The 24,970-nt window shown below is 34.9% G+C and overlaps 2 protein-coding genes across 2 annotated transcripts; one reads left to right on the forward strand and one right to left on the reverse strand.

The window, feature by feature from the left end:
• The first annotated feature begins 53 nt into the window (after window positions 1-53).
• LOC109029999 (palmitoyltransferase ZDHHC3) lies at window positions 54-9,035 on the forward strand. Its single transcript, XM_019040741.2, has 7 exons — window positions 54-361; window positions 2,010-2,230; window positions 3,417-3,602; window positions 4,392-4,528; window positions 5,779-5,863; window positions 6,776-6,988; window positions 8,042-9,035. Exons 2-7 carry the CDS (start codon window positions 2,129-2,131, stop codon window positions 8,198-8,200), a joined length of 882 nt encoding a protein of 293 aa, XP_018896286.1. The 5' UTR covers window positions 54-361; window positions 2,010-2,128; the 3' UTR covers window positions 8,201-9,035.
• Window positions 9,036-14,963: 5,928 nt separating this feature from the next.
• On the reverse strand, window positions 14,964-23,400 carry LOC109029961 (polyisoprenoid diphosphate/phosphate phosphohydrolase PLPP6). Its single transcript, XM_019040693.2, has 4 exons — window positions 23,130-23,400; window positions 22,018-22,194; window positions 20,692-20,791; window positions 14,964-19,728 (listed from the first exon to the last, which is right to left on the reverse strand). Exons 1-4 carry the CDS (start codon window positions 23,139-23,141, stop codon window positions 19,331-19,333), a joined length of 687 nt encoding a protein of 228 aa, XP_018896238.2. The 5' UTR covers window positions 23,142-23,400; the 3' UTR covers window positions 14,964-19,330.
• Window positions 23,401-24,970: the final 1,570 nt, after the last annotated feature.

The raw sequence follows: 24,970 nt of genomic DNA on the forward strand, positions 1-24,970 counted from the left end.
CTTCATTTTTAGCGTTTCCGGTTCATTTCAAGCACCATTCCTTGTTTTGCGGATGCACATACTTTGAGGTTATGTGAATGTTTTTATTTGCATACGCTTAATCATGCAAACCCTCCCTGTTCTGTTTTACATTTATACTCTAAACTTTTTCTGCTAGTGATCAATTTAATCCTCCTTTAATATACGGTTCTCCAGCGTACTCTAGCTCCAGCAAGTGTCATCAATCTAAACTGCCTGTCAGCCTCATTAATTTCGCACTGAAAGGAAGTTTCTCTGCTTATTGATGAGAAAATCGTAGCATGACCAAGTCATTAAATTAGCTCGCTTTCAGTTTCCTGCTGCAGTTTCTAATGATTTTCTTGTGAGTAATAACTTTTCATTATCATTCTCTTGTTTAATTTACCTGTCTCCTATTGATTTTTAAAGCTGCACACCAGATTTTGTAACATCGTAGAAACTGTTGAGTTGTAAGTGAATGAAAAATTAATACGCAATGCGGAAGAGAGGTGGTTACATGTGGAAGGGTTCATTTCCTCACAGTTGGAGTATAGAATCAGCATGCTTATGTTAGTCATAGAAACTGCCAAAGTCCTGAAGTAAAGTTCCATGGCTTGTACATGACATACTCTTGGTGTATGAAAGTAGAAGATGGCGCTTACTTACTAAAATATTGTGCTCTCCAACTGATTTAGTTTTGGGATGTAGCAAAGCTCAAAGGAAATAACTGGATCCACAACGAAGGATGATTAGAAATATTTATTCACAAGATTGGAGTGACCGGTAGGTATGAGGAATGAGAGCTGTGGCACCAGACTCATTGTCAGTAAACTTTAAACTTTGACTCAATAGACCGAGTACCGAACTACTCAGTAGGACAAAATTATGATGCAATAAGCAGGGACTCTGCAGCCTACTGGTCCTTGGTGATGGCTCTTAAGTTTCACGTTTAGTCGACCACCAATACATTGAACCAGAGCTAGCTGAACTGAACTTTGGCCTGGGATAACCCTCAAATCAACTCGTACACGCTGCCCAATCCATGTTGTGGTTCCCTGTTGTACTGACTGTAAAAATTGCAGTGTCTCAAGTCTCTCTGCATAGCTTCAAGTACATAATCCAAGTGAACAAACAATTTCTCATAAATTGTTTCTATGTATTATTACACACAACCAATTTTCCATTTGTTAAATCTAAGTAGTATGAAAACAAATAGGATTATATTTTCTAAACTATAAATATCCCAGGAAAGAGCCTAACAAATTATGTTGCTGAACACGCTTTGGAGTCTGAACTTTGTCCCTGATGTTGTAGCTACATTTTAGATGGCTTTGTATGTATTGTAAGGAACAAACATAGGGCCGTTGAAGCATTTAGATTTATTTGTTAAATTCTCTCTGTTCTGTATTTTTTGACACTTTCAAACAGATGTGTAAGTTTATGGATTATGTTACCTAATTGTTAGTCTCAATCTCTAGATGTGGACTTGGCACCATCATTATTCCAAAGAAAATGACCTATTCATGAAGTATCCACTTCAGTTCTAACAACTTTGCAGGGAAAGGTCAAAGCTAACTTTTACGTAGAATGTTTTCAGCACAGGGGAACAATCAGGGTGTCAGTTGTGAGAGGAAAATTAAAATTTTGGGTAAATTTGCTTTGGTCTGTTGGATAGTTGGAGAATTGAACTTCGGTCAAAAATAGCATCATACATTCAAATCTGTATTATGTGACTGTATTCAACTCTGATTTCATTCAATTTTTCTATTTTGTGTTGTGGTATCAAAAAAGATTTGGCAAAAGTTAAAAAAAAATTCTCGTAATAGTGAAAGGTAACCTTGTAATTCCTTTTTGCGAAGGAAAACATCAGTTCATTTCAATTACTTCTTGTGTCACTAAAGAAAAAGATTTCTTTCCTTTTTTTGACACACTAGTGCATATTACGCTGTACTTGGCTTCACTGCAAAATCTAAAGGCAGAATGCATTTTAAAGCTTATTTACTTGTTCATAGGTTCGAAAGGAGAAATTCAAGGGCACCCCAGAATGAAGCTATCAAGACAAAGGGATGTTATCTGTAACTAACAGCGACTGGCTTGTTTTTCTCTCGTTAGTTCTTGTTTAATTGCACTCATGCAGGGGGATAATGACTTGCTACTTAATGAATACTATGTCTACGCCAATAAGGAGGTGGAGCACAACAGATGTTGCGGAGGTCTCCTGTGGTGTATCAAGGTATGAGTTGTCTCTTTTCTTAGCTTTAATTAGTCGAGCTGAATCTTGAAGATTGAGTTTTTGCATGCAGCAAAGATGTCAGAAGCAATGATAACTTTTTTCGAGGAACGTTGTTGTACGTTGTCACTGGCATTCTCTTACATCACCCCTAAGCTTAAATATCACCCTCGAAGTTGAGGTTGTAATCTCACCTTCAAAATGGTATGGTTCCCCATATATGCCCAAAACTATTTTTTTAAATTGATTTTTTATTTACTTGTTGTTTTTGACGTTATGTAGACAGGGTAAACACGTGTTGAGGCACAACAAAAATAAAATAGGCTTGCTTATATCCCAGATATGGATTATCCTGTGTTGAGCACATGAAATTCCCTAATTTACACTAACACTAAAAGTCAAAAACTGCGATGGGTCGTTAACGACCCAATGGGCATATATGGGTAGGACTAAAGTCCTCAGTTGTGTTCAGTCATAGTCTCTGTATAGTATAGAGCTATGTAACATTGTATACATTGGCAGGGTTTGGCTTAACTCTGAGCTAAAAGTTGTCATCTTGAAATTTAGATTCCATCAAGAGTGGCACATCTGCAGATTGAGTCAACTCTATTTGTGCCGTCCTGAGCAAAAAGTTCACATGTGCACAGGGGTTCCACTGGAAGTATGCCGTTTTTTCATAGCAGATTTGTGCTCAGGGAGTTTGAATGACTATAGTGATGGACTTTTTAGGACAGGTTAGGGGTCCTCCATTAAAGCCTTTGAGCCAGTTTTGAGCTTGGGGTTTCGAAAATCCCTGCTGCATGCAAGAACTCTATTCTTTCATTGAAATGATACTTAATGTTTGCACCTGTGGTTGCTGTCTTTTTCAGGGTTTTACTTGTCTTACAGTGTTCCTAACTTTTTCGTCTATTTTTTTTTTTTTTTCAAAGAGCAATAAGTCAACTGTACAGCTTGAAAGTTATACAGAATATACTGTAAAGTGAGAAATAAAATCTAGAAAGTTTTATAACTAGTTTAAGTACCAAAGAAAAAATAAAGTATTTATGAGGTAATCTGCAATGTCACAAACAGAGATACGCGGTTTCGCTTTTTGGCACTTGGGCCATCGATATATGTGTGAATAATAACAATTAATCAGGTCTTATGGTTCAATTGATATACTATACTCTAATTTTGATGAATTTTTCAGGACATCTGTGGGATCATCTGCGCCATCCTGACTTGGTGCCTAATTATGTATGCGGAGTTCGTTGTTACCCTTGTTATTCTCCTGCCAAGTCCATATCCTGTGTACAGTTACATTAATTTGGTCATCTTTCAGATATTTACTTTTTTAGCCTTTGTCTCCCATTTAAGGGCTATGTTTACAGACCCGGTAAGTTTATTTTTTCTTCAGATAACACCACCTTTGGTTCTGATTCCTAAAAATTGCATGTTATTAATGATGCTAGTATCATATCTCAGACTGCTGCTGTAGAAAAAAATTGAATTTCGGCTGGTTCATGATAAAAAAATGTCTTTATTGTAGCTTCAGCAATTATAGAAATGTACAATTGCAAATACAAATACTGAGAATACAGATTGATTTATGAAAACCATTTGGACGGAGTTCAACATAAACGAACTGAGCTGCATTCTGGAAAAAATTAGTTTTGCGTGGCGTAGAATTCAGCTAGTTGTACATTGTCTCCAGGCAGTATTTTCAACATGAAAACAATCATTAAACGTTGTCCTCAATATTGAGTCATATGGAGAAATAAAACCTCAAACCTCTTTTTCTCAATTGTGATTTGGTACACCTCTGTTCAACTCGATCCATTTCAAACCAAGGCTTCTTGTCATCTTTGACCGAACAAAGTAAATTAAATTATTTTAATTTTAATGATCTGAAATATTCCCATGACCCAACAACAAAGTTAAATTCGAAGATTTGATTGGAAGGTTTTAAACGAGTTTTTAATAAAACGAATATTTGCAACTTTGCCTTTCACGAAACTGTTTTGATACTGCCGTCTTCATGTCTCTTACTTTAATACATGTGAAAAAAAAAATTATGTCGAAAACTGAAGGTCATTGAAATTTGGCGCTTTGCATTTCAGTTTATGTTCCTCACAAATTGTATTGGACCGATTTGCTGAATTATTAATTCCATTGATTTATACAGGGTGCTGTGCCAAAAGGGAACGCAACAAAAGAACTCATACAACAGATGGGGTTCCGCGACGGGCAGCTAATTTATAAGTGTCCAAAATGTTGTAGTATTAAGCCAGAAAGAGCACATCATTGCTCTGTGTGTCAAAGGTATGTTTTTCGGATGTTCTTTATTTTCCTTTTAGCCCTATATTATTCTTATTTATAAAAAATTGCACAAAAGCTCTTATAATGAAGGAACAATCGCATTAGTCTAAAAAAGCTTTAAACTTACACTCGATGCAATAGCATTTTAATTATTAATTATGGTTCACACCATAATTAATCATGGTTCATATTCTATTGCCGAGGAATGTATCATATCAACTCCATAAAAGGCCTCTGTAAGCAGAAGCTTTATATTTTCCCTATGGATCAGTTCTCGTTTCATGCAAAATGCTTGAGTAAAATTTGACATGAAATATTACCAAGAAAGAAAAAATGTCAGTTCAATCCCATCTCACCTACAGCATGTCTTAGTACTTTATTTATATTACTTTTGACAGGCAGCTGACTGGTTGGCTTAAAAATAATGATTAAAAAATGAATCGACGTTTGCGAAAACGTCCGTTGTCCAATATAGGGTTTCATAATTTCGGTGGGTTTCTTTTGTCCCTTGACACTGATGAATAGGATCGATCTGTTTTGCAAATGTTTAATTACACTCAGGGGATGATTTATAAAATTGTTCTATATTCCTAACATCTCAAATCATCTTATGTCGTTAATTTATAACCAAATAGTCCACTCAAATTCTGGAACACTGTCTTGGACATCGGACGTTTTTGCATGCATCGATTCAAATATAAACCCTTTCATTAGCCCGTCTGAAAATTCTCTTGCTGCAAGAAGCTTCTCTCGCTCCAGTTTCCTTCATGTCTCCATGAAATTAAGCTTGTAGCTTATTAATTTGGTGAAACTGCAGGGGCGTGTATCTTGTTTGTGGCTTTTAAAAATCTCTGCTGCCATTTTATTTATTTCTTTATTCCATAAATAAACGTGCATGAGCCTACTCAATCAAAATTTACAAGAAAATTACAGAAGAGAAAGAGAATCATGGAGACGCTCCTATGTGTAGTAAATGAGGAGATAACAAGGTAAGAAGGCCTAACCTTCTACAGACATTTAAATTACAGTGTAAGGGCATCCAGAAAAACAATAAGCACATTAAGGATATCCACACAATAGGAAGTTTTGGGTTGCAAAGGGGAAAGCTAGCAGAACCTTCGAACCCTCAAAAACTAATACTGATACAAGTGCAGAGAGTAAGGAAGTTTTTAAAAAAAAAAAAAAAAAAAAAAAAAAAAAAAAAAAAAAAAAAAAAAAAAACTAATTTGTTTTCTATTTTGTGTGCATTCAAGGTGTATAAGAAAAATGGATCACCATTGTCCATGGGTCAACAATTGTGTGGGTGAGAACAACCAAAAATACTTCGTTTTATTTACGGTGAGTAGTTGAGCCTTTGCCCTTGTCGCTTTTTTCTGATTGGAATTTAATGAGAAATAACCCAAATTTACTTTCACACTCGGTCATTTCTAATGAAAAAATATCATCAAGGAAGAACCTGAAAAAGAAGGGTTGATCGTTACTTAGAGTTTTGCTAAATAGTGGAGATTACAATTATTAGTGCTAAAAAATAAAGTTAACCAAAATAGGTTATACCAAGATTGAACTAAGATGAATAAGAAAGGAAAAGATTTAGACTCATGTGAAAAAATGGACATGGCCATAGATTGGAAAGTCCACCGGTGTACAAGATCAGGAGCAAATGGAAATTCTAGGGTCGACCTTAGCAGGTTTTTTTTTTTGGAAAAAAGTTTCTTGAGATTTGCCTGTTTGAGAACGCAGAGCATTGTAAGGCTCAGGCTCTTGATTGTTGACAAAGGACCTCAAGCTTGATGATCTGTTACCTGGAAAAGCTTGTTGCAGGGACTGAAGGTACAATGCACAGGCTGACAGATGTCATTTTTCAAACCCAATTTCTTGAGACAATGTTCATTCGTAGTTAAATTAGCGTCCGTGCACACATGGGCTTCAGTTAAATTTCAAGACTGTTCAGTTGCGACTTGAGAAATTGTAAAGAGTTTCTAATCATAGCCTATCATGATGGATGTCTTTAATATCAATCTCTGAATATCTGCGAATATCTCTCTCAAATAATGGTAGGGAAATAATGTTTTGTTCGTTAATCCTTACTTTAGGTACAAATCAAGTTTTACCTTGTTTCACTAGCTTGCGTAAGCATTGATTTCATACCATTAAGAATAACCTGTATTGACCCTTTCTGACTGGTTATCAGTTGATAAATCTTCAAGCAAAATGATTTATTTATTTTTCTTTTTTTTCTTTTTTTTTCAGTTCTACATCGCTGTAATATCAATACATGCACTGTTCCTGTGTGTGAATCAATTTATAACATGCGTGCACAGTGAGTGGCGGGAATGTTCATCATATTCGCCTCCTGCCACTGTTATCCTTCTTCTGTTCCTAGCGTTTGAGGCATTGCTCTTCGCCATATTCACGGCTGTTATGCTGGGTACACAGCTCCAAGCTATCTGGAATGATGAAACTGTAAGTCTTTCAATTTATCAGGCAATTGGTCGTTAGGCAAGGTTTCAACGAGAAAAATGTCTCGAAATCTTATATAAAAAACGATTCTTGCAACAGGAAATTCGAAAATAAATTTCTAAACAAGATATTTACAAGTTCTTATAAGTTGTAATACAGATCATACAAAAGTAAAATTATACAAATGACGTCTTTTAAATCAATGCTCCCTAATTAAAAATATTTATATTTTGTTTTGGAGTTGATTTTCCAACTTTTCGCGGTGTGACTCATTTTTCCCGTGAAATTTTGAAGGGAAATTATGTCATGTAGTGCTTTCATTCATATTTTGTCCAGAGTTTCATTGAAGAGGTAGGTGCAAAAAGGTCCTCATCCCAAAAATTTCGTTCAGAGAAAATAGCTTTCAAAGGTTCAGTTTTGTGCATTTGTTTCGGATGGGACAAAAAAAATTTGTAGAAATATCCATTAGCATGTAAAGAATGTGGAAGTTCTCAGAAGTCTTTAGTCTGTATAACATCGCTTTTAAGTAGCCGTAGGCCGTTTTATCCCCATCTCCTCAACACATACGGTAAGCCGGCAATTTGTCATCATTATGAATCACAAGTGAAGCCCTTCAGGCGTGCAGAATCGGTGTTATCTCGAAAACTTTGCGAGAGAATTCTGAAAACAGATTGCAGTTGAAGTTTTGTAACTAGCTGCATCATTCAGTTTAAGAAAAGATTGCTGAATTCAGAAACCTATGTTGTTCTCCAGGAACCAAAACGAAAATTATTTAGTCTCTGGTAATTTTATCTCTCGATCAGATTCTCCTTTTTGATCATTCTGAATGTTTTCTGTATATCACCCAATGATAGTTGTCGAACGAGAGATGGGATAAACTCTTGAAAGTGCAGGGAATTTTTTCTTTGCAGGTTTCAACTTTTTTAACAAGAGTTTTTGGTTAATTAGTTAGCTTTTTAATCTGCTTATTTCCGGCTCCCCCACGGAAACTTTCTTGGAACTTGTGCAGCACGAACTGTAACTAATTGCTCATGTACTTATTTTTCTTTATTTTAGGGCATTGAACAGTTGAAAAAGGAGGAAGCTCGATGGGTTAAAAAGTCTCGATGGAAAAGTCTCCAAGCTGTGTTTGGGCGTTTTTCGCTAGCATGGTTCTCACCATTCACTAAACCTCAGGCAAAACTGAAGTTGGAAAACTACCTCTACTCAGTATAAATGCAATGCAATCCTAAAATTATTTTTTTATAACTTGTTTATTAGCCGTAAGTCTTAGTTGAAAGTAAAATACCAAGTTTTCAAGAAAAATTTGAAAGCCTGTAAAGCAACTGAGTGTTACAAATTGAACTTCTTAGTTAGTATGTGGAAACGTAAGAAACACAATATTGCTGAAAAAATGGGTCAGGTAATGCTAATCTTACTTGTGTTCCTACCTCAAGAAGTTATTGTGTGTAGGGGAAGTAAACTCTTTCAGATGTCTATCCCGTAGGGATTTTTTGTATTGATTATTCTGTTATATTTTATCAGCATTTTTTATTGAACATTGATGTTAATGAATGCACGCATGAAAACAAAGAAGAGTTATAGAAATCTAAGAAAATACTCTTTCGGTGATATTTGATTTGTCTGGAACAAAAACTTATTTACTATAACTAACGGAAGAGACTTTGATATTGTCCATCCATCAGATTAGTCAGATGCACAGTTTTAAAGGAAAGTTAAGATTTTTTTCTCAAAGCTAAAAACTTATTGAGAATTTATTCACTCCCAGTTTGGCCGTAGGTCGATTTCACAAAATATTTTTGCCCTGCTTAATCGAATTCTTGGTTTTGGACTCTTTTTTTTGTTATTTTTTATTCATTATTTTGGGGGGGAGGGGTTAGATCTTTAGTTGTCAAATTGGATATCTTCTCGAGAGTGGCGCAGTCAAGTATTATGCAAAGCAAAATTGTCACAAAGACCGGGTCATAAGTAGCAAACTCAGCCTTTGAAAAAACAGTCAAAGATGGTTATTGCATGGGTGCACTTTAGTCACAAAAAAAAAAAAAACAAAGCTTTACAATACATTTGGATGCATTTAAATCAAAAGGAACCATATCCATTTTGATGATCCTTGAAAATACATTCATGACAGGGCTCAAGTCAGAATGAATATGGTTCTTTTTTATTTAAATGCGTCCATTTGTTCTGCTAACGATTCATAATTCTGGTTTTCCAAACAGCATCTCTCTCTCTCTCCCTCTCTTTTTTGATTGTTCTCACAGAAGCTAATGTAATTTGTAAATTCATGTGCAATCACTATCTGCTCGTATTGCTTTGCCACTCAGTGTTGCTCAAAGCAAAGTTTGACCAGGGATTAAATCCAGAAAACGGAAATGGTAATGATTTTGCGGAAAAAAGATTGAAGATGGTGTGCCAATGTTGTGTTTTTAATTTTTAATGATTTAGTAGCAGTTGTGACTTTTTCCTAACTGTATCGAAGCAATTTATTGCACCTTTGATAAAACAACTACTTCCTCAGAAATGAATGGGTTTATTTTTCATGGGTCAACAATCTCATTATTTTAAGGGCTTTTAAATTATTTTGTATTATCCATTTTTTCTGAAAAGGTATCCTTGTTTATTTTCTATAGAGCTTAAGTATAACTTTTTCCCTGTCTTAAATTCAGCAAATACTTCATTTTTGCATTGTAAAGCTGCATCCTAGTTTAGCTGTAGCTCTGTGATATACATTTTTATTTTTAGTCCTCTTTTGAGAGGTGTCATTATCATTCAAGGAATTTCTCATTTTCATCGCTCAAGGAGGATTATATTTCACTGCTCATGAGTAATAACTTGCTTAAATTTTATTTTATTTTTTTTTTGGCACGTTTTAATTTTTTTTTTATTTGAGGGTAAAATCTCAGTCCAAATTTTAAATCTCATACCTTCTTTTCATCATTTCTAATAACTTGAACTAAAGAAATTGTTGAAACCTATTTTGTGCGGACAAATGTTGGTAGAGGCTGACGGTTATTGGATATTGTGAATCAACGATGTATTTCCCTCTTTCATTTCTTCTAAAAGCGCAGAGAATTTTTACAATACTCTGATAAAATCCAAACAATTAATCTTTGCTGTGATATTCCATGGATTATTTATGCGGTATTCACAGAAATTATCGCAGAAAACGGAACTGTATCCTCAGTTGACTTAATGAAAATTTAATTTAATTTTGTTTACACTTATTTTTACAATTTAGTCCAAGTATTGAATCGTGTGATGACGAAAAATTGATTCTATCACTTTACACGGGAAACTCGTAAGGCAAAAACGAAATAAAATCAGTGCAAGGTGATCTGAATCGTGAACTTTGGTGTAGCTAATTTATGTTTTAGGGGTATCAATGTGACAGGATCACGTCTAGTAATCTGTTTATGAATGGAATTTCTGTCTTAAATTTGTAAACAACATACTTATGGATAATACCTCCAAATTTTCATCTCTCCTCTTAGTATTGTAATTTAGATATTCTAAAACTCATATGGAAGAAGGTGACAAAACTAGAAAGGTACATACTTTGGGATTCATTCGTATTTATTCTTTCTCTCAGGTAGAAAAATTATTTTAATTTGTGTGCTCTTGTGATCTGACAGAATTTAAAAGAAAAAATACAAATGTATTCTTGAGAAATTAAGACTTTAATGGTCTATAATACATTACCTTGTATTCGATAGTTGGGTGGAGGTAAAGTCTTCAAAAAGTGATACAATATATAGTGAGGTAAGAAGTGGTCACATTAATGTCATTGAATTTTTGTCACTTTATATCGATTGGGAAAAACTTTAAGCCAGTTCATGATCATCTCCATGCAATCGCTCAGATCCAGGAGTCCAAATTCCCAATGAGAGGAAAAACCGTATTTGTTGAATTTCTACCTTTCGTCTCGACCACTGATAGCTTTGAATTTTACTTTTACAAACTTAACCAAGATTGAATTTGCTGAAGCATTGACTTTTTTTTATTGTGAATGTTAAAAATTTGAATCTATCAAATATTATTACTATGGGTTTCATTGTTGTATTGAACTCTTTGTTATAGGATAAGCACTCTGCAAACTAGCTAATTTTAAACAGTTAAGACTTCTCAAAAATGCGCGAAAAATATGTGAGATAAGGATAAACTTCAAAATTTGAATGATTGTAAGCCAACATAATTTATTTCACCCTTATTCGGAACGGAAATAATTGTTTTCACCTAAGCATGTAACAAAGCCGACTGAGTTCCTATCCTGACTTGATGTAGGTTATGATAGCTTTACTTTTGATCGTGGTTGAGTATATCTCCATTCCATATGTGTCCTATTTTTTTATTAAAACTTGGTTTTTTCCTGATGGATTTGCCTAAAACTTGGAATTTGAGAGTATTTTGGCACAAAATAAACAAATTTGAACTTAGATTTATAAAAAAATAAATTTTTGGTCATTTTGAACTTTAAGCGGCGGCCATTTTGGAAATTTCGGTTTTTTGAAAATCTAACGTCAAATTCGTTTTTCTCGTGTCAAAACACCCCTTCATACCGATTTTCGCGCAAATCCATCGACAAATAACCGGTGTGAAATTTCGGCCATTTTGAACTTTAACCGGCCGCCATTTTAAAACGGTTTGAGATATTGACTTCGGGTTTGCGCGAAAAGTTTTCTTTTTTTATGCTCTTTCGAACGAGCTATCACAAAGGGGGTCTTCCCATTTGAAAATTTAAAGTTGGGGGCCGTTGCCCCCCCAAGGGGGGCCCCCCTGAAAATTTTAGGGGGGCCGAAAAGTAGCTCCCTTTGACCTAGGAATATCCCCCAAGTTTCAAATCTTTATCTCAATTAGGTAAAAAGTTAGAGGGGGTGGAAGGGACTTTTGGATCACCCTGTATGATGTACATATTTTCTTTACATTGCGTGTATTTAGGGAACATTTAGAATTTCCTTACAACCACTTTCATCGAACAGTTAACCATTGTTATCTTGAAAAAACGATGTTATGATTTTGGAGAAATGAACTAAACAAATAAAACATATAAATTACAAACTGCTCAGATATTAGTATTGGATTACAAGCCAGTGGTTTAAATAGTGGTTTATATAAAAAACTACAGATTACTAATCAGGTCAATTCGTCATCTCCAAGCGTATCTCGTTTGCGCTGTTTCTGTATTTGGACCGAGCTCATCAGAAAGGAACCAACCCACATTTAGTTGAAACTGAGAAAAAGAGGTTTGAAGATTTATCCCTGCATAAAGTTCAATGTAGAAAATGAACTTCAACCAATCTTTTCATAAACTAATTTCTGTTTTTCGACTTTCAGATTTTGCCAGGAGAAAATAAACGACTAGTGAAACTCAAAAACATTCTCAATTCAATTGTTTCGAAAATGTGGGTTGCTTCCTTTCCAATAAACTCGGTCCATTTGTACCTGTATCTGTATCTGTATGAACATTTTAATTTTTCATGAGAGGACTATCTCACGAACTTGTCTGAAAATGGTGTTGTCTTTTCTCACAAATGCAAGGAACAATCATGGAAAATTCCAGGCTTTGTGTGACGATTTTCCTAAAACCAAACATAGTGCTAGTAAGTAATACTGAAACAACACAATTAAAATACTTTTTTTTGATCGAGAGACGAAGAACTTTTTTTTTTTTTGGAAATTGAGTGTGCCAAGCCTTTAGTAATATCTCCTCCCCTTCTCATTTTTACATTCCCTCAATTTGTGTCGGACAAGCAAGGAATTCTGGGTGTACTTAGCACAATCATGGTTCATGTAGATTCTTGAAAGTACTGAAATACCATATTTACCTAAGTATTGTATGCACCTTATTTCCAAATTTTCGCCTCTCAAATCGAGGGTGCGTCCGGTATGCGGGTTGACATTTTTTACCATTATCATCTCACTGATGCTTCGATTTTTAAATCAACTCAACATGAAGAATATCATAATCATCGGTGAACAAGTACTTAAATGAGCAGTTGTAAATAGATGAAATCATCTCGTAATTATTTATAAGCAAAAGTATTTTTTGTAATCTATAAAGTATTACTAATTGACATGGGTCAGTTTAAGAAAGTGTCTTGTGTATTTTTCACAGACTTGGACAAGCTTTTTCTCCAAATAAAATCTTAGTTTTGAAGTTCGCTCACTACAATTTTATTGTCTAATGATTTCCTCGAACTTTCTTCTTATTTCTATCACAATTATTTTCCCTAAGTTGCAGGGTTTCTTAATCGCTATGACAAAATATTGCATGATTGCACTTCTTTAACAAATTTTTACTCTCTATTTGTACCTTTTGTTTGTTCAGGAAATGTTATTTTTTTAGGTTTTAATTGAAGTTGCTTTAATTGTCAATGTTTGATAGGGAAAGCTTGCAAGGCTGCCACTTTCAACAAAGCTAAAAGTTAATTTCGACTCAGTTGATGGTTTTTAGAGGAGCTTTTTTAACTTTTTAACCATCAAAGTCCTACATTTTGCCAAAAATATCCTAAAATAAATTTTTTTGTCACCAATATTATAAATTTACATTTTTAAGTTTTACTTGTCTTCTTAACCAAGCATGATTCATAACCCTTAGAAACGCCTGAACAGGTTCTTCTGTGTAGCTGAGCTGAAATGGGATTGCTTGCACCGTGTCTTCGGCTCAATAAGTGGAACTCGCCAAACTTCGGTCCAGTTAAGGATTCCTTTAGAAATTTCAACTGAATCAAGGCTTGTTTGTCAGCGCAACTACACTGCATATTGATGACCAAAGAGCAAAACGATCTGCAAATCTGTTTGCGAAGTTGCAGATTTCCTGTTATACTTAATTTTTTCTTTGCATCAAAACTAGCTGACATAATTTCTTGAAAACATCTTTGACTTTACTTCCCTATTGGCAGAATATTCTGCATAAATTTCAAGATAAACAGTTAGCTTGTTTCTCCTCGGAAAAATAAAATAGGAGCGAAAATTTTGTAACATGGTAATGGAGAAATGTGGTTTTGTGGCTAGGCCATCCATGTGTTGAACTAGTTTTTTTAAAGACGTACATTTGAGTAAATGAGGTCCATCATGCTTGGCCGTTGTGAATCTAACCTTTGAGGATTCCTAACAATGACTTCATAGTAGTCCTTAGGAAATGGATAGAGTCTGTGTATCATAAATTTGTTGGAAAAGTTAGCCAAAAACTATTGTTCACAATTTACATAGCAGCCTTGCACTATTTTCCTGTCAACTAAATCCTTTCATCAAATGCAGGGGTAAAATAATAATGTATGTCATGGTCACTGCATACACTTACATTCCAATTTTCACATTGGATCTACTACACATTGTACTTCAGTCCAAAAACTGCAAGATTTACATTGTTCTTGTAATAATTATACCTCAGTAAGAATTTTATACTTACTGTTTTGTTGTGCGTTGAGTATTGAAAATATCAATAAAACCTCTCCTCAATCTTGACCTTGCAGAATTCATTATGCTTGCGTTACTAAATTGACTTGATAATCCTCAAACACATTCTGTCTAAATTGCCTGAGATATTTACTCCTCACCGTTTGCAAAGTCAAACGTAAAGATTCTGTCTTTTAAATAGGCAGTTGAGAACTAATCTACTCACAATCAGTAATCTACATTGTAAACAATATGTTAGAGTAAAGGAAGGTTAAAACATCCTTCTTGATTTTTTAATTTTCGCCATAGTGAAAATATGACCATTTTTTTTTTTTTTTTTTTTTTTTTTTTTTTTTTTTGCGGGAAACTGTTCAATTTCATTTTAAAAAAATTATATTTTTCTAGGCTTTTCAAGATTCGATCCAGTTTCTAAGAGGAATTTTTAAAGGACTAATTTTAAGAGGAAACAGCTAAGAAACAAATGTTTCTGGTACTTCGGAACATGAGCACCTTAATTTTAGGGAGGAAGAGATGATCAGATAGAGCTGCCGATGACACAGGAAGAAATTGTAAAAACTGCAGATTTAGAGGAAACAAAACTTTTATTGCCATGTCTTTTCAGAAACAACAAAGGAGAGAATGAGGAGTGGTAATGCTTGTACAGCAGAGACATCTGTTAACATAAACAAGCAATCAAAAAATAAATAGAAAAAATTGATAGGAACCTTACTTTTGAGCACTCCTCTTTGGAGATAAACATGCCTATTTTGCATAGGTACTTTATGAGAATTGCCAACAAGTACAAGTGCAAGTGCTCTCTTCTTTGGAATTAGAAAATAATTATTTAGAAAGCTGCAAATCACCCCCCACCCCTCCCAGGCAAAACAGGCTGCCATTTTAATATAGGTATAAAACATAGGTTGTCACACGACGACAAAATACTGTTAAGAGTGGACCTATGTTAATTTCTACAAAAATAGGATAAAATTGACAATCTTAAACACTCCAGGAAATAATAACAATGAACGAAGCATTTACATAATCAACTGCTTGTTCGAATTCTGTTCACAAGATACATTAAGACTGACTTAATCTATCATTATCAATACTTAGAAAATATCTCAATTTTTTGGACTCCAGACAAAAAATGCTGAGAGTTAAATCAGAAGAAAAGAAAACTTGTATTACAGAGGTAACTTCTCCCAGATGGTTCCAATCATCAGTCAATTTCAATTCAATAAATGAACGACAAATTTTTTGCAGAAACAGGGGGCTGCTTATTAGTTGGCATTCTGCAAAAAGGGCCACTAAACAAGGTTTGAACAAGAAAAACATGTCACATGAATCCTTTCCAAAATTTTCAGTAGAAAACGACTCACAAAACGGGTAGTTCAGAGATCAACTCCTGGAGGAGATGTCAAAAAATCTTTTTCACACAGAGCAAAAATGGAAGTCAGAGCATACAAATTGCGAAATTTAATTATAAACACTTATATCTTGTTTGGGAGTTGATTCCTGGTTTTCCTGATGCAAGATTTAATTTTTTCGTCCAATTTCGAAGAGAAAACATCTTGAGCAGTGCTTGAATTCATACCTTTTCTAAAGGCCCATTTTCAGCGATTTTTACAGAAGATTCTGCTCACAAGCAGTCAGTTGTCAGTTTATAACAATAATCTCTAAAAAATCTGGGTCTTTTTTGTTGTATGCGGTCCAAAGCAAGAATAAAAACTTTGATTTGACCAAAGGTTGAAAGAAGAGAAATGATGGCATTGCAAAATTCTGGAGACAAGAAACAAAAAGCAATGGCAAGTTGGGATTTTCAGGACCAAGTTAAAATGTCATTATGTGATTGGTAGGCTTCGTCAGTTGCCTTCTTTATTATGCCCATGTTAGAATTAGCGGCACGCCAAAAGCACTTTTCACGACCGACAAGCTCTTTTCACACCTTAAGGCAAACACAGCAGTGGCGTGGCGTGAATTGCGATGTATCGATTGTTCTGCCATTTAAACCTATGGCAAAGAATCGATTATTAAGGTGTTCGCTGCGAACACCCTGTTTATCGATCCTTTTCCATGGTTTAAATGGTATAACAATCGATATATCGCAAATCACGCCACGCCACTGAAACACAGGTTCCTTTCACTACACTACTCATTTTTTAATGGTTACACATTAAATTCAAGGTAGATACACATAGGTGATTGCTTCAGGTCACTGACATCTGGTACATTACGGGTGCAATTCAAACACAAGGCAAAACCCTCTGCGTGTTTCACATCTCTAACACCATTGCTAAAACTGAAATGCTTCCACAATAGTACCTGCCTTGTGCATTACTTTGGATTTGCTAGTAGTCACATGGTCTCAAAAATTTGGATAGAAAAAACTTTAAAAACGGAAGACTTTGATACTTTAGTTTGTGAGGCACAAAAAAATTACTCAGTACAGGAATCATTCTTTGTCTTTAAATCATACTTTTTTATGCAGGTTCCTGTTAAATTATATTTTTATGGCATTCTGATTAAATTTTTCAGAGATATTTTCTACACTCATGAAAGGCTAAGTTATCAAACTTTCACACCTCCTTTTCTTATTTTTAAATTCTTTGATTCTTTTTTCTACTTTAGCATTTCTTTATCGAATTAATAAGAAGCCTGGATAATTTCATGGAAAGCGTCCTTAGTTAAACTTCAATGAAACACAACTATACGTAACAATTTCTGAAAAAAAAAAACTAGATGTTTTAAAATATTCTAGGTTACCTTGTCAAAAGAGTACTAGTTACACAGTAAATGATACACATCACTTCCTGACAAATTAGCTGATTTAGCTATGCTCTACATCCATGAGAGTGACTAAAAACTTTACAAATGCTATTGTTAACTTGTTGATTTTTTAACAATTGTCTGAAAAGGTTCAGTCTTTTTCCACGGACCTTTCAATAATTTTGTGACATTTCCTCAAAATTAAAGTGTTTTAAATGCAAGAGAAATTGAAAAAATTAACTTGTAAAATTAAAATCCTGGTGAGGCCGTAACCACTGGAGCACAACTATCCCACAAAAATACATGTGCGATTATTTCAATAATCGATTAATCAAGAATCGTAAAATTGTTTTAAAATTAATCGATAATTGGTCCAAGTAATTCATTCAATCGAAAAATTTGTTTTGCGGGCAGAATGCCGTATATTTTATTTTTACTGCAAAAAATACGAATTGGGTGAATGTGAGTTCCAAGGGTAGGTTATGTTCATTGTTCATTATTATTTTGTATTTATCAGTTTCTTAATTCTTGGATGCTGTACGTTGACAGGCTGTGTTCGTGTTTTGTGCTTTCGTGTTATATGAATGTAAGTTTGGTGCTGCTGGATCATTCTATGCCAACTGGTGCCACTTTGAAACCGAGACCCCCTCAAAATTTGATGAAATTTGGCATACTCGCCAGCGTTATTCAGACCTACCACAACTGTCTCAAAATTATAATGCGCGAAACCCCAACAGAAAAATGGCACCTCCGCGAGTGCTCCTCCAGCCTCGGGATCTCAGCCATACAGTCAATTGTACGAGAAGCTTTGGAGACAAACGTAATCAAGACATTAACATTTAGGCAGTGACTGAATGTAGATCGATGCAATCTAGAGATGCTGACAAAAACCTCCAAAGAATTCGTAGCCCTATTTGTAGACAACAATTTATTATTATATATCATTAATTTATTATATATTATTTTATTTTTTATGAGGAGGAAAAGGTCAAGAGTGCGGGGCTTCTTTAAATTGCTGCAGGGCAGTAGTAAAGTTATTTGTACACAGTGCAAATGCACATTACAGTATTGTAAAAATACAACAAATATGAAAAATCATATCGTCTCTCAGCATGACACAATGGCAGTGCCAGTCACTGCCATCTAGGACTACCTCATTCTCATCAACGATCACTGAAGCTGATCGTTATCCGTTTTCAGTCACTACCGAAAGTGTTATTAACTAAGACCTTGTTGATTCAGAAGAAGATGACAGGAAAAACCACCAATAACTTTCGATTATCTACTACTTCAAGGTGGATATCGACTGGTTGAATAAAATTGATTTTATCATTAAAAGAAAAAAATTGACATGGAAAAGATTCGATTGATCGATTCTTCGATTATTTTTCGATTAATCGCACATGTTTAACAAAATTGCACTTACACTTATAATTGATCAAGATGATCAAACTAGAGACGCAGAGGAGATTAATCAAATTCTGAGAGAATCCTCAAGTGGCTACGGCAGACTGTCTTTTTAGTTAGATGCTTGTAACTTATTGGGTGCCATATTTACACATCAAAGCAATCCTAGAAATATCAATTTTTGCAGTAGTTAATTTAATCAACAGGGAAATTTGAAAGAACATAACTTGACTTCATTAAAAATTATTAGGAGACGTATCCTCATATTCAGTAAACTAGCATCAAAAGTCAACATATTTGTGTTACAATAAACGTTTTGTTTAAAATGCTTGGTTAAATAGACGTATTCAGTTTAGATGTACATTTTAGTGGCCTGTCATAGAAAATTCTCTTTGGAAACCGCTAAATTAGAGCTAGAGTTATCTGAGCTGTAAAGTCATTGTTTAATTAGACCAACTGAGATGCAATATTTTACATTCTTTAAAATAAAAATTCAAAGCAAGTTTAAAGGGAGGAGTAGTAAGCTGAAATTCGCTTTAAGAATAGTGGTTGCTATTTTTGCTCTGAATAATGGGCAAAATCTGTATTTCAGCAAAATGTTTGCAAAGCAAAGGGGATGTTTCTTTGCTTCTGCAAACTATTCAGAATTCTCGATCCCAATTTTTCAACCACCATTTCTTTCTGGTACCCTTATCGAGTAACTATTACCGCAAGGCATACAAAATAAAACAATTAAATCAACAATTTTTTGGCCTACGATTCCCGAAAAAATTAGACCTAACTATTATCAAGCTCCCCATCTATACGCTCCTCTGAGATCCACCTGACAAGCCATGACGCGGTGTCTGGGCCAACCCACAGAATATAGACCAGTAAGGAGTTCACCAAGCCAACTCCAGCTCCTCCTAGAACATCAAGTAAGTAATGGCGATGGAGAAGAATTCGTGAGGCAGCCACCCCTGATGCCCATGAGAGAAGCGGCATCCAGAAGATAGTGGGTAGAGGATAGAGGTGGATGAAAAAGAGAGAGATGTACACTGCACGGGAGACATGACCTGATGGGAAAGAGTACTTGTCCGGGCCTATGGTGAATGTGTCAGGCTGATTAGCTGCAGGCCGTTTGCGGCGGACGAATGACTTGATCAGTGCAATGAATATTATGTCCGTGATGAGACCTGAGAACACAAAAACTTTGATTTCACATAATGGTAGGTAATGAATATTTTTCCTGAGAGTTTGGACTTAAGCTGTTTATAACAGGTGAGTTGTGCAGACCTACAATAATCACAGGTTGATTGTTGAATCTTAAAGATTAGCAAGAGGTGATAAAATCTTTTGATTGCAAAGTTTTTTTAACCTTTTTTTAGAGATACTCTTTAGTATCTCGAACATAGAGATACACGGAGTAACCAAAGTAAATTTTAGTCATTTCTGATTGATGAGACTTCGGTGAAAGAAATCATTTTAAGCATTAATACTGAGAATGAAGTCATTCACTGTGTTTCTTAAAATAGGATGAATGTGTTGTTATTAAGCACAGAATTTTGGAATTTGGACAAATTTTAGGGTTGTTTGTGATTCAGAAAAATTCAGCTATTGAAAATATGACCGTGCAACGTGCTGACATAATGATTTACTTTTCATGAAACAGCTGAAAGATGGCTGAAATTCTTAAGGTACTTGAATTTGTTAAGAGAAAAATTTAAGGAGAGATATTCCATGATTTTTCAACTAGCATCCTTCATTTTTATTCAGTGAAAAAATATAATCACCTCTCCATACAGCATTCACAAAACATTGTTAGGTATTTTTAACATAGATGACTAACCCACAGAGGGACCAAAATTTGCAAAATTTGATTTTTTAGCACTCTGAAAAGTATGTGTGAAAACGCGGTGAAAAGAGTAAATACCTTCTGATACTTTCTTAAAGAAATAAAATAGAAGCAAGAATTCAATGAAGATGCTTTATTCTACAATTTTTTCATCATTATACATATAATCCGTCTATGATAGATTGACTTATTATTTCTATCATTTGAAAATTTCAAATTGTGATAACCAATAGTGGATATTAATAAATTAAAGTTGAGAAACTGAGAAAGGCCAGGAAAAAAAAGTGGTTGCGAAGTGGCTTACCAATGAAAAAGTTAACTTGCATTTGAAATAGAGAGGGCTGCCATAATATCCACAGCATTGCCAGCCATGAAGCAAGCCACACAACACCATGACAGGAATACTGTAATTAAAAGCACATAGGATTTTACTATTTTCTTGGAAGAGTAAATTTTCTTAAATATCACTGATAAGAATCTCAATTTTTTTAAAGTCACCTGAAAGGTACCTTCTCTATGCAGACTTTAGCAGGAAGGGACCAAGTTCTTTACAGTGTTTGTTGAATCGTGCAACCTTTTCTTTTTCTGGTAAACACCCCAGAGTTAGAACGCTTTTTATCTTTCCTTCAAAAAATTGTTAGTTCCAATTGTTGTTCAAAAATTGTTTCACCTGAGTAAAACAAATCCTGTTAACTTCATTGCTGCTTATGTTTTTTTTTTTTTACAGTCAAGAAGAAGTTTGAAGATTTTAAAAACACTGAAAAGGACTCAATTCCTTTCTGCTGAACACTGTCAAATTAATGAAATACTGCTCTACAACAGTTCTACATCTGAGATGATGCTCTCAACTTTAGCTTACTACTCGGAAAGGACATATTTCAATGGTTAAAGTCACTTAACACATACCATAATTTATAAAATTATTGATTTCTTGTCAAATTTCAATTTTCCGGAGGAAGGTCAAGGTACCTTTATTATATCTCAGAAAAGTTGAAAAAGAGAGAGAAAAGGAAACACCATTAATTTTAGACATTTTTCGAATCACTGCATACGTTGAGCCTTGTAGCTGAGTGAGGAAACTTCGGGACTGAGATTGCGAATAATTATTGCACTGAAAGATCTTTCCACACACAAGTGTGTAAAGATCTTTTAGAGCAATAATTAGTCGCAATCTCAGGAGAGAAGGAAGTCCCCAAAGCCAGCTCCATTTTAAAGTGTTGGTCATATGTGACCAAAATAATTTGGTCATGCGTCTATATTTGACAGAACGGTCACATGAAAGTTGTAGACATATTTGATAGGACACTCTTGTTTGTTAACGACTGTAACTTGATAAAAAAAATCTATGTTTTTCCTGCAAGAGCTGAAAAAGGAAGTTCAATGCCTAAAAATGAAATAATACAGTTTGTTCAATATTTTATTTTGAAAGTTTTGCACATTTTAAAAAATTACAGATACTTATCATGAAATCACCAATACATTATGGACATCAGTGCATGATCAACTACCAAATTATTTTTCTCAACCCTTACGTACTTACTTACATTGAAAATTCCTACTGAATGATGGGTGGTGGGAACTCACTGCATTTATACATGAATATGTGATAAAAGTAAAGTTAAAAGCGTACCTCCAGTCCTTTGTAATACTTCTTAAAGGTGCGCAAAGGCAGGTACTTTGAAATGACTCGTACTATGACATCAGTGATGTACGCATCCCATTTGAGGATCAGTTTCAAGGCATCAGTCTGAGTTCTTTTACCTTTGACACCACTTTGCTGCACAGAGCCTTTGGTTTTCATTGATTGCTGTAAGAGAAAACAAGAAATACAGATTAAAAAATTGGCATAAAATTTTCTCCAAGGATAGAGGTATCCTAAAGAATCTCATGCTAATTGGTGGTAGCTGAGACTCTGGACCTATCTTCAGTTGTGGGAATAGGTAAAAACGAATTTATTTGTTTAAGCAGTTGGTCTGCTAAGTAAATCTGTGGAGGTTGGCAGACAAACGGTAGCCCAAGCAGGTTTCTGATTGGGTTTCTAGGAAAGAGCCAGCATAGACGTCCCGAGGAAAGTTGGCACTAGAGAGTGGAGGAGGAAATCAGAAGATGTCAATTGCCTAATAATCTGTGGAGAAGGGGGTACTGACTGGGTGTTTCCCAGCTAGGCTGTAAAAGTAACTGTTTCATATACATAGGGAATTATGTCTTATTTTAGCTAAACCTCAGGAGCATTGCTAATAGGGAAGCACAACTAAAAACGTCTTACCAGTTGCGACGTAAATTACAAAACGGGCAAAAAGCAAGCTGCCACCCTGGATATCCTTCCTGAAGAATACATGACTGGTGGGGCAAATTCAAGAAGCGACAATGTGTGGAGTAGGAGCTCTACAGCCCGGTTCAGATGGTCAAACATTTCGATGTGGTATGTCAAACCAGTCCATCTCATCAGACTAGTCAAAGCAGATTTATATCTGATTCATTCAGATGGATTTGCTACATAGCAACCAAAGCATCTGGACTGGGCCGAATAATTCAGATTGAAATTGGCTGATCTGATAGGCACCTCCATTGATTTTATTCCGTCTGATTGATCGAAGCTGACTGGTGATTCATCAGAACACTTGGGCGAACAGCCAAAAATATTGACACATTATGAGGACTTTCAATTTCTTTCAAGATAAAAGGATTAATTAGTCTCCTCGAATATACAAATTTTAAAAGTGCACTAAATAAAATACTTACAGTTTTATTCATCTTGTTATAGCGTTCCTGAATCACAACCTTATCAGGAGCAAATTGACCATTTCTTGAGAGTGAAGAGAATTGATATCCCAGCTAAAAGAGATGTCAGCACCGGACAACTGTTTCACAAGAGTTTATGAAATAAAAATTAGTTTGATTCCTTCACAAAACTCAGAGATTGGGGTTCGATTTGGAAATCAAGTCTCCAGCTCTGCCAAACTTGAAGATTGAGGTTAAAAAAAGACAGAAGACTGATAGCAGCGGCCTGCCTCAATCTGACGCCAGCCAAGATGACAGGCGACCTGTGGCTCCTTGCTGCGGCCCTAATACATCAAGCTCCAAAACGACGAAAATACGCATGTTTGAGACGAGAAACTCACACCGATGATAAAACCCGAGCTTGAAAAAGCAAAGAACGCTCAATGTCCAGAACAAGAAGACCTGTTACGCTTTTCTGCTGTCCTATCACTTCAAGCTCTAAAACGACGAGAATGGTCCTCGAGCCTCACTACTGCAAACGAGAAACGTATTCCTGCAACAAGTTTCTCCGTCTATGAAGACCACGTGGATCGCATTTAGCAATAAGGAACCAGCCCAATACAGTGTTATCAAAATTGTGGAACTTCTTCTTTTCTTTTAAAAATACTCAAAATATATGAACTATTAAAATTTACACTCTAATTTTCCTTTAAAATTAGCCATTCGTTGGTGGAAAGTGATAACAATTTGTTATTCAGAGAGATTTTTAAGATAATTATGAAGAAGCAACATTTTTTCAACACTGTAATTGCTCTGGTTCCTTTTTGCTGAATGTGATCCATGTGATTCTTAAACATATTTGGGACACTTTTTCCACATTTTTCAGGAAAATAATTGATAAGCCCTTCAACTCCCATCATTGATAAAAAAAACAAAGACCACCAAGATACTCGCAACTTTACAGATCAACATGTAACTTGAGTGATTCAAGAAATTATAAAACTATATATTTCTTCCCAAAATTTCTCTTTGCGTAGGATCCATTTAAAAATGTGCAAATTTTTTCACCTTGAAACCTCTTTTTAAATCAACTTTAAACTGAAAGTTTGCACTTTCAAAAAAGTAGATGGGGACAATTTGACAGTAAAACTCCAAAACAATGTAACTGTTTGTTAGCAGCGTTTTATAATTTCCCCTCCCATTTCATATTTTTGAACGGAGAAAATCAGCATTAAGTTTTCACGCTGCCCCCCCCCCCCCCAAAAAAAAAAATAAAAAATAAATCACGGTAGTTTTCAAAAATTTAAGTTGAATAATTTTCCAATTTAATAAGTAAATTACAACAGGAAGTCTGCAACATCGCACACTAGGGCATAAGGTTTGCACGTTTCACAGTTGAATAATTGAGATTTCAGCACGATCACATTCAGGAAAAGAGCATGCTTATTGGTCACAAATGAAAATGATTCATCTCAGAAAAGTATGTTGGGGGGGGGGGGGGGTGTATTTCTGATTACTTATTAAATCTGACTTATGCTTGATTTACTAAGTGCATATTGTGGTCTGTTGGCTTTTTTTGATGAGCAAATGACACTGATCAATACACTTGGCATTGCTTTATTTTTGAAGAAACGATTGAAGTACCAGAACCAGACTAAATGTACAAATTTATTCCCCAGAGCAATTTCATAGGCTTTTGTGTTACGTGTTAGGCACTTCATCTGCTATTAATTGATCGAGATTTTGGGATCTTAGATTCATGAAATACGTTTATTGTTAGATCTAGTGAACTTTCAGAATGGAAAGTTCAGACGACGATCCTTTCAAAACATAGGAAGTCACTCATTGATATCTTGAAGGAA

Source organism: Bemisia tabaci, chromosome 2 (genome assembly GCF_918797505.1).
Source record: "Bemisia tabaci chromosome 2, PGI_BMITA_v3".
Taxonomy (NCBI): domain Eukaryota; kingdom Metazoa; phylum Arthropoda; class Insecta; order Hemiptera; family Aleyrodidae; genus Bemisia; species Bemisia tabaci.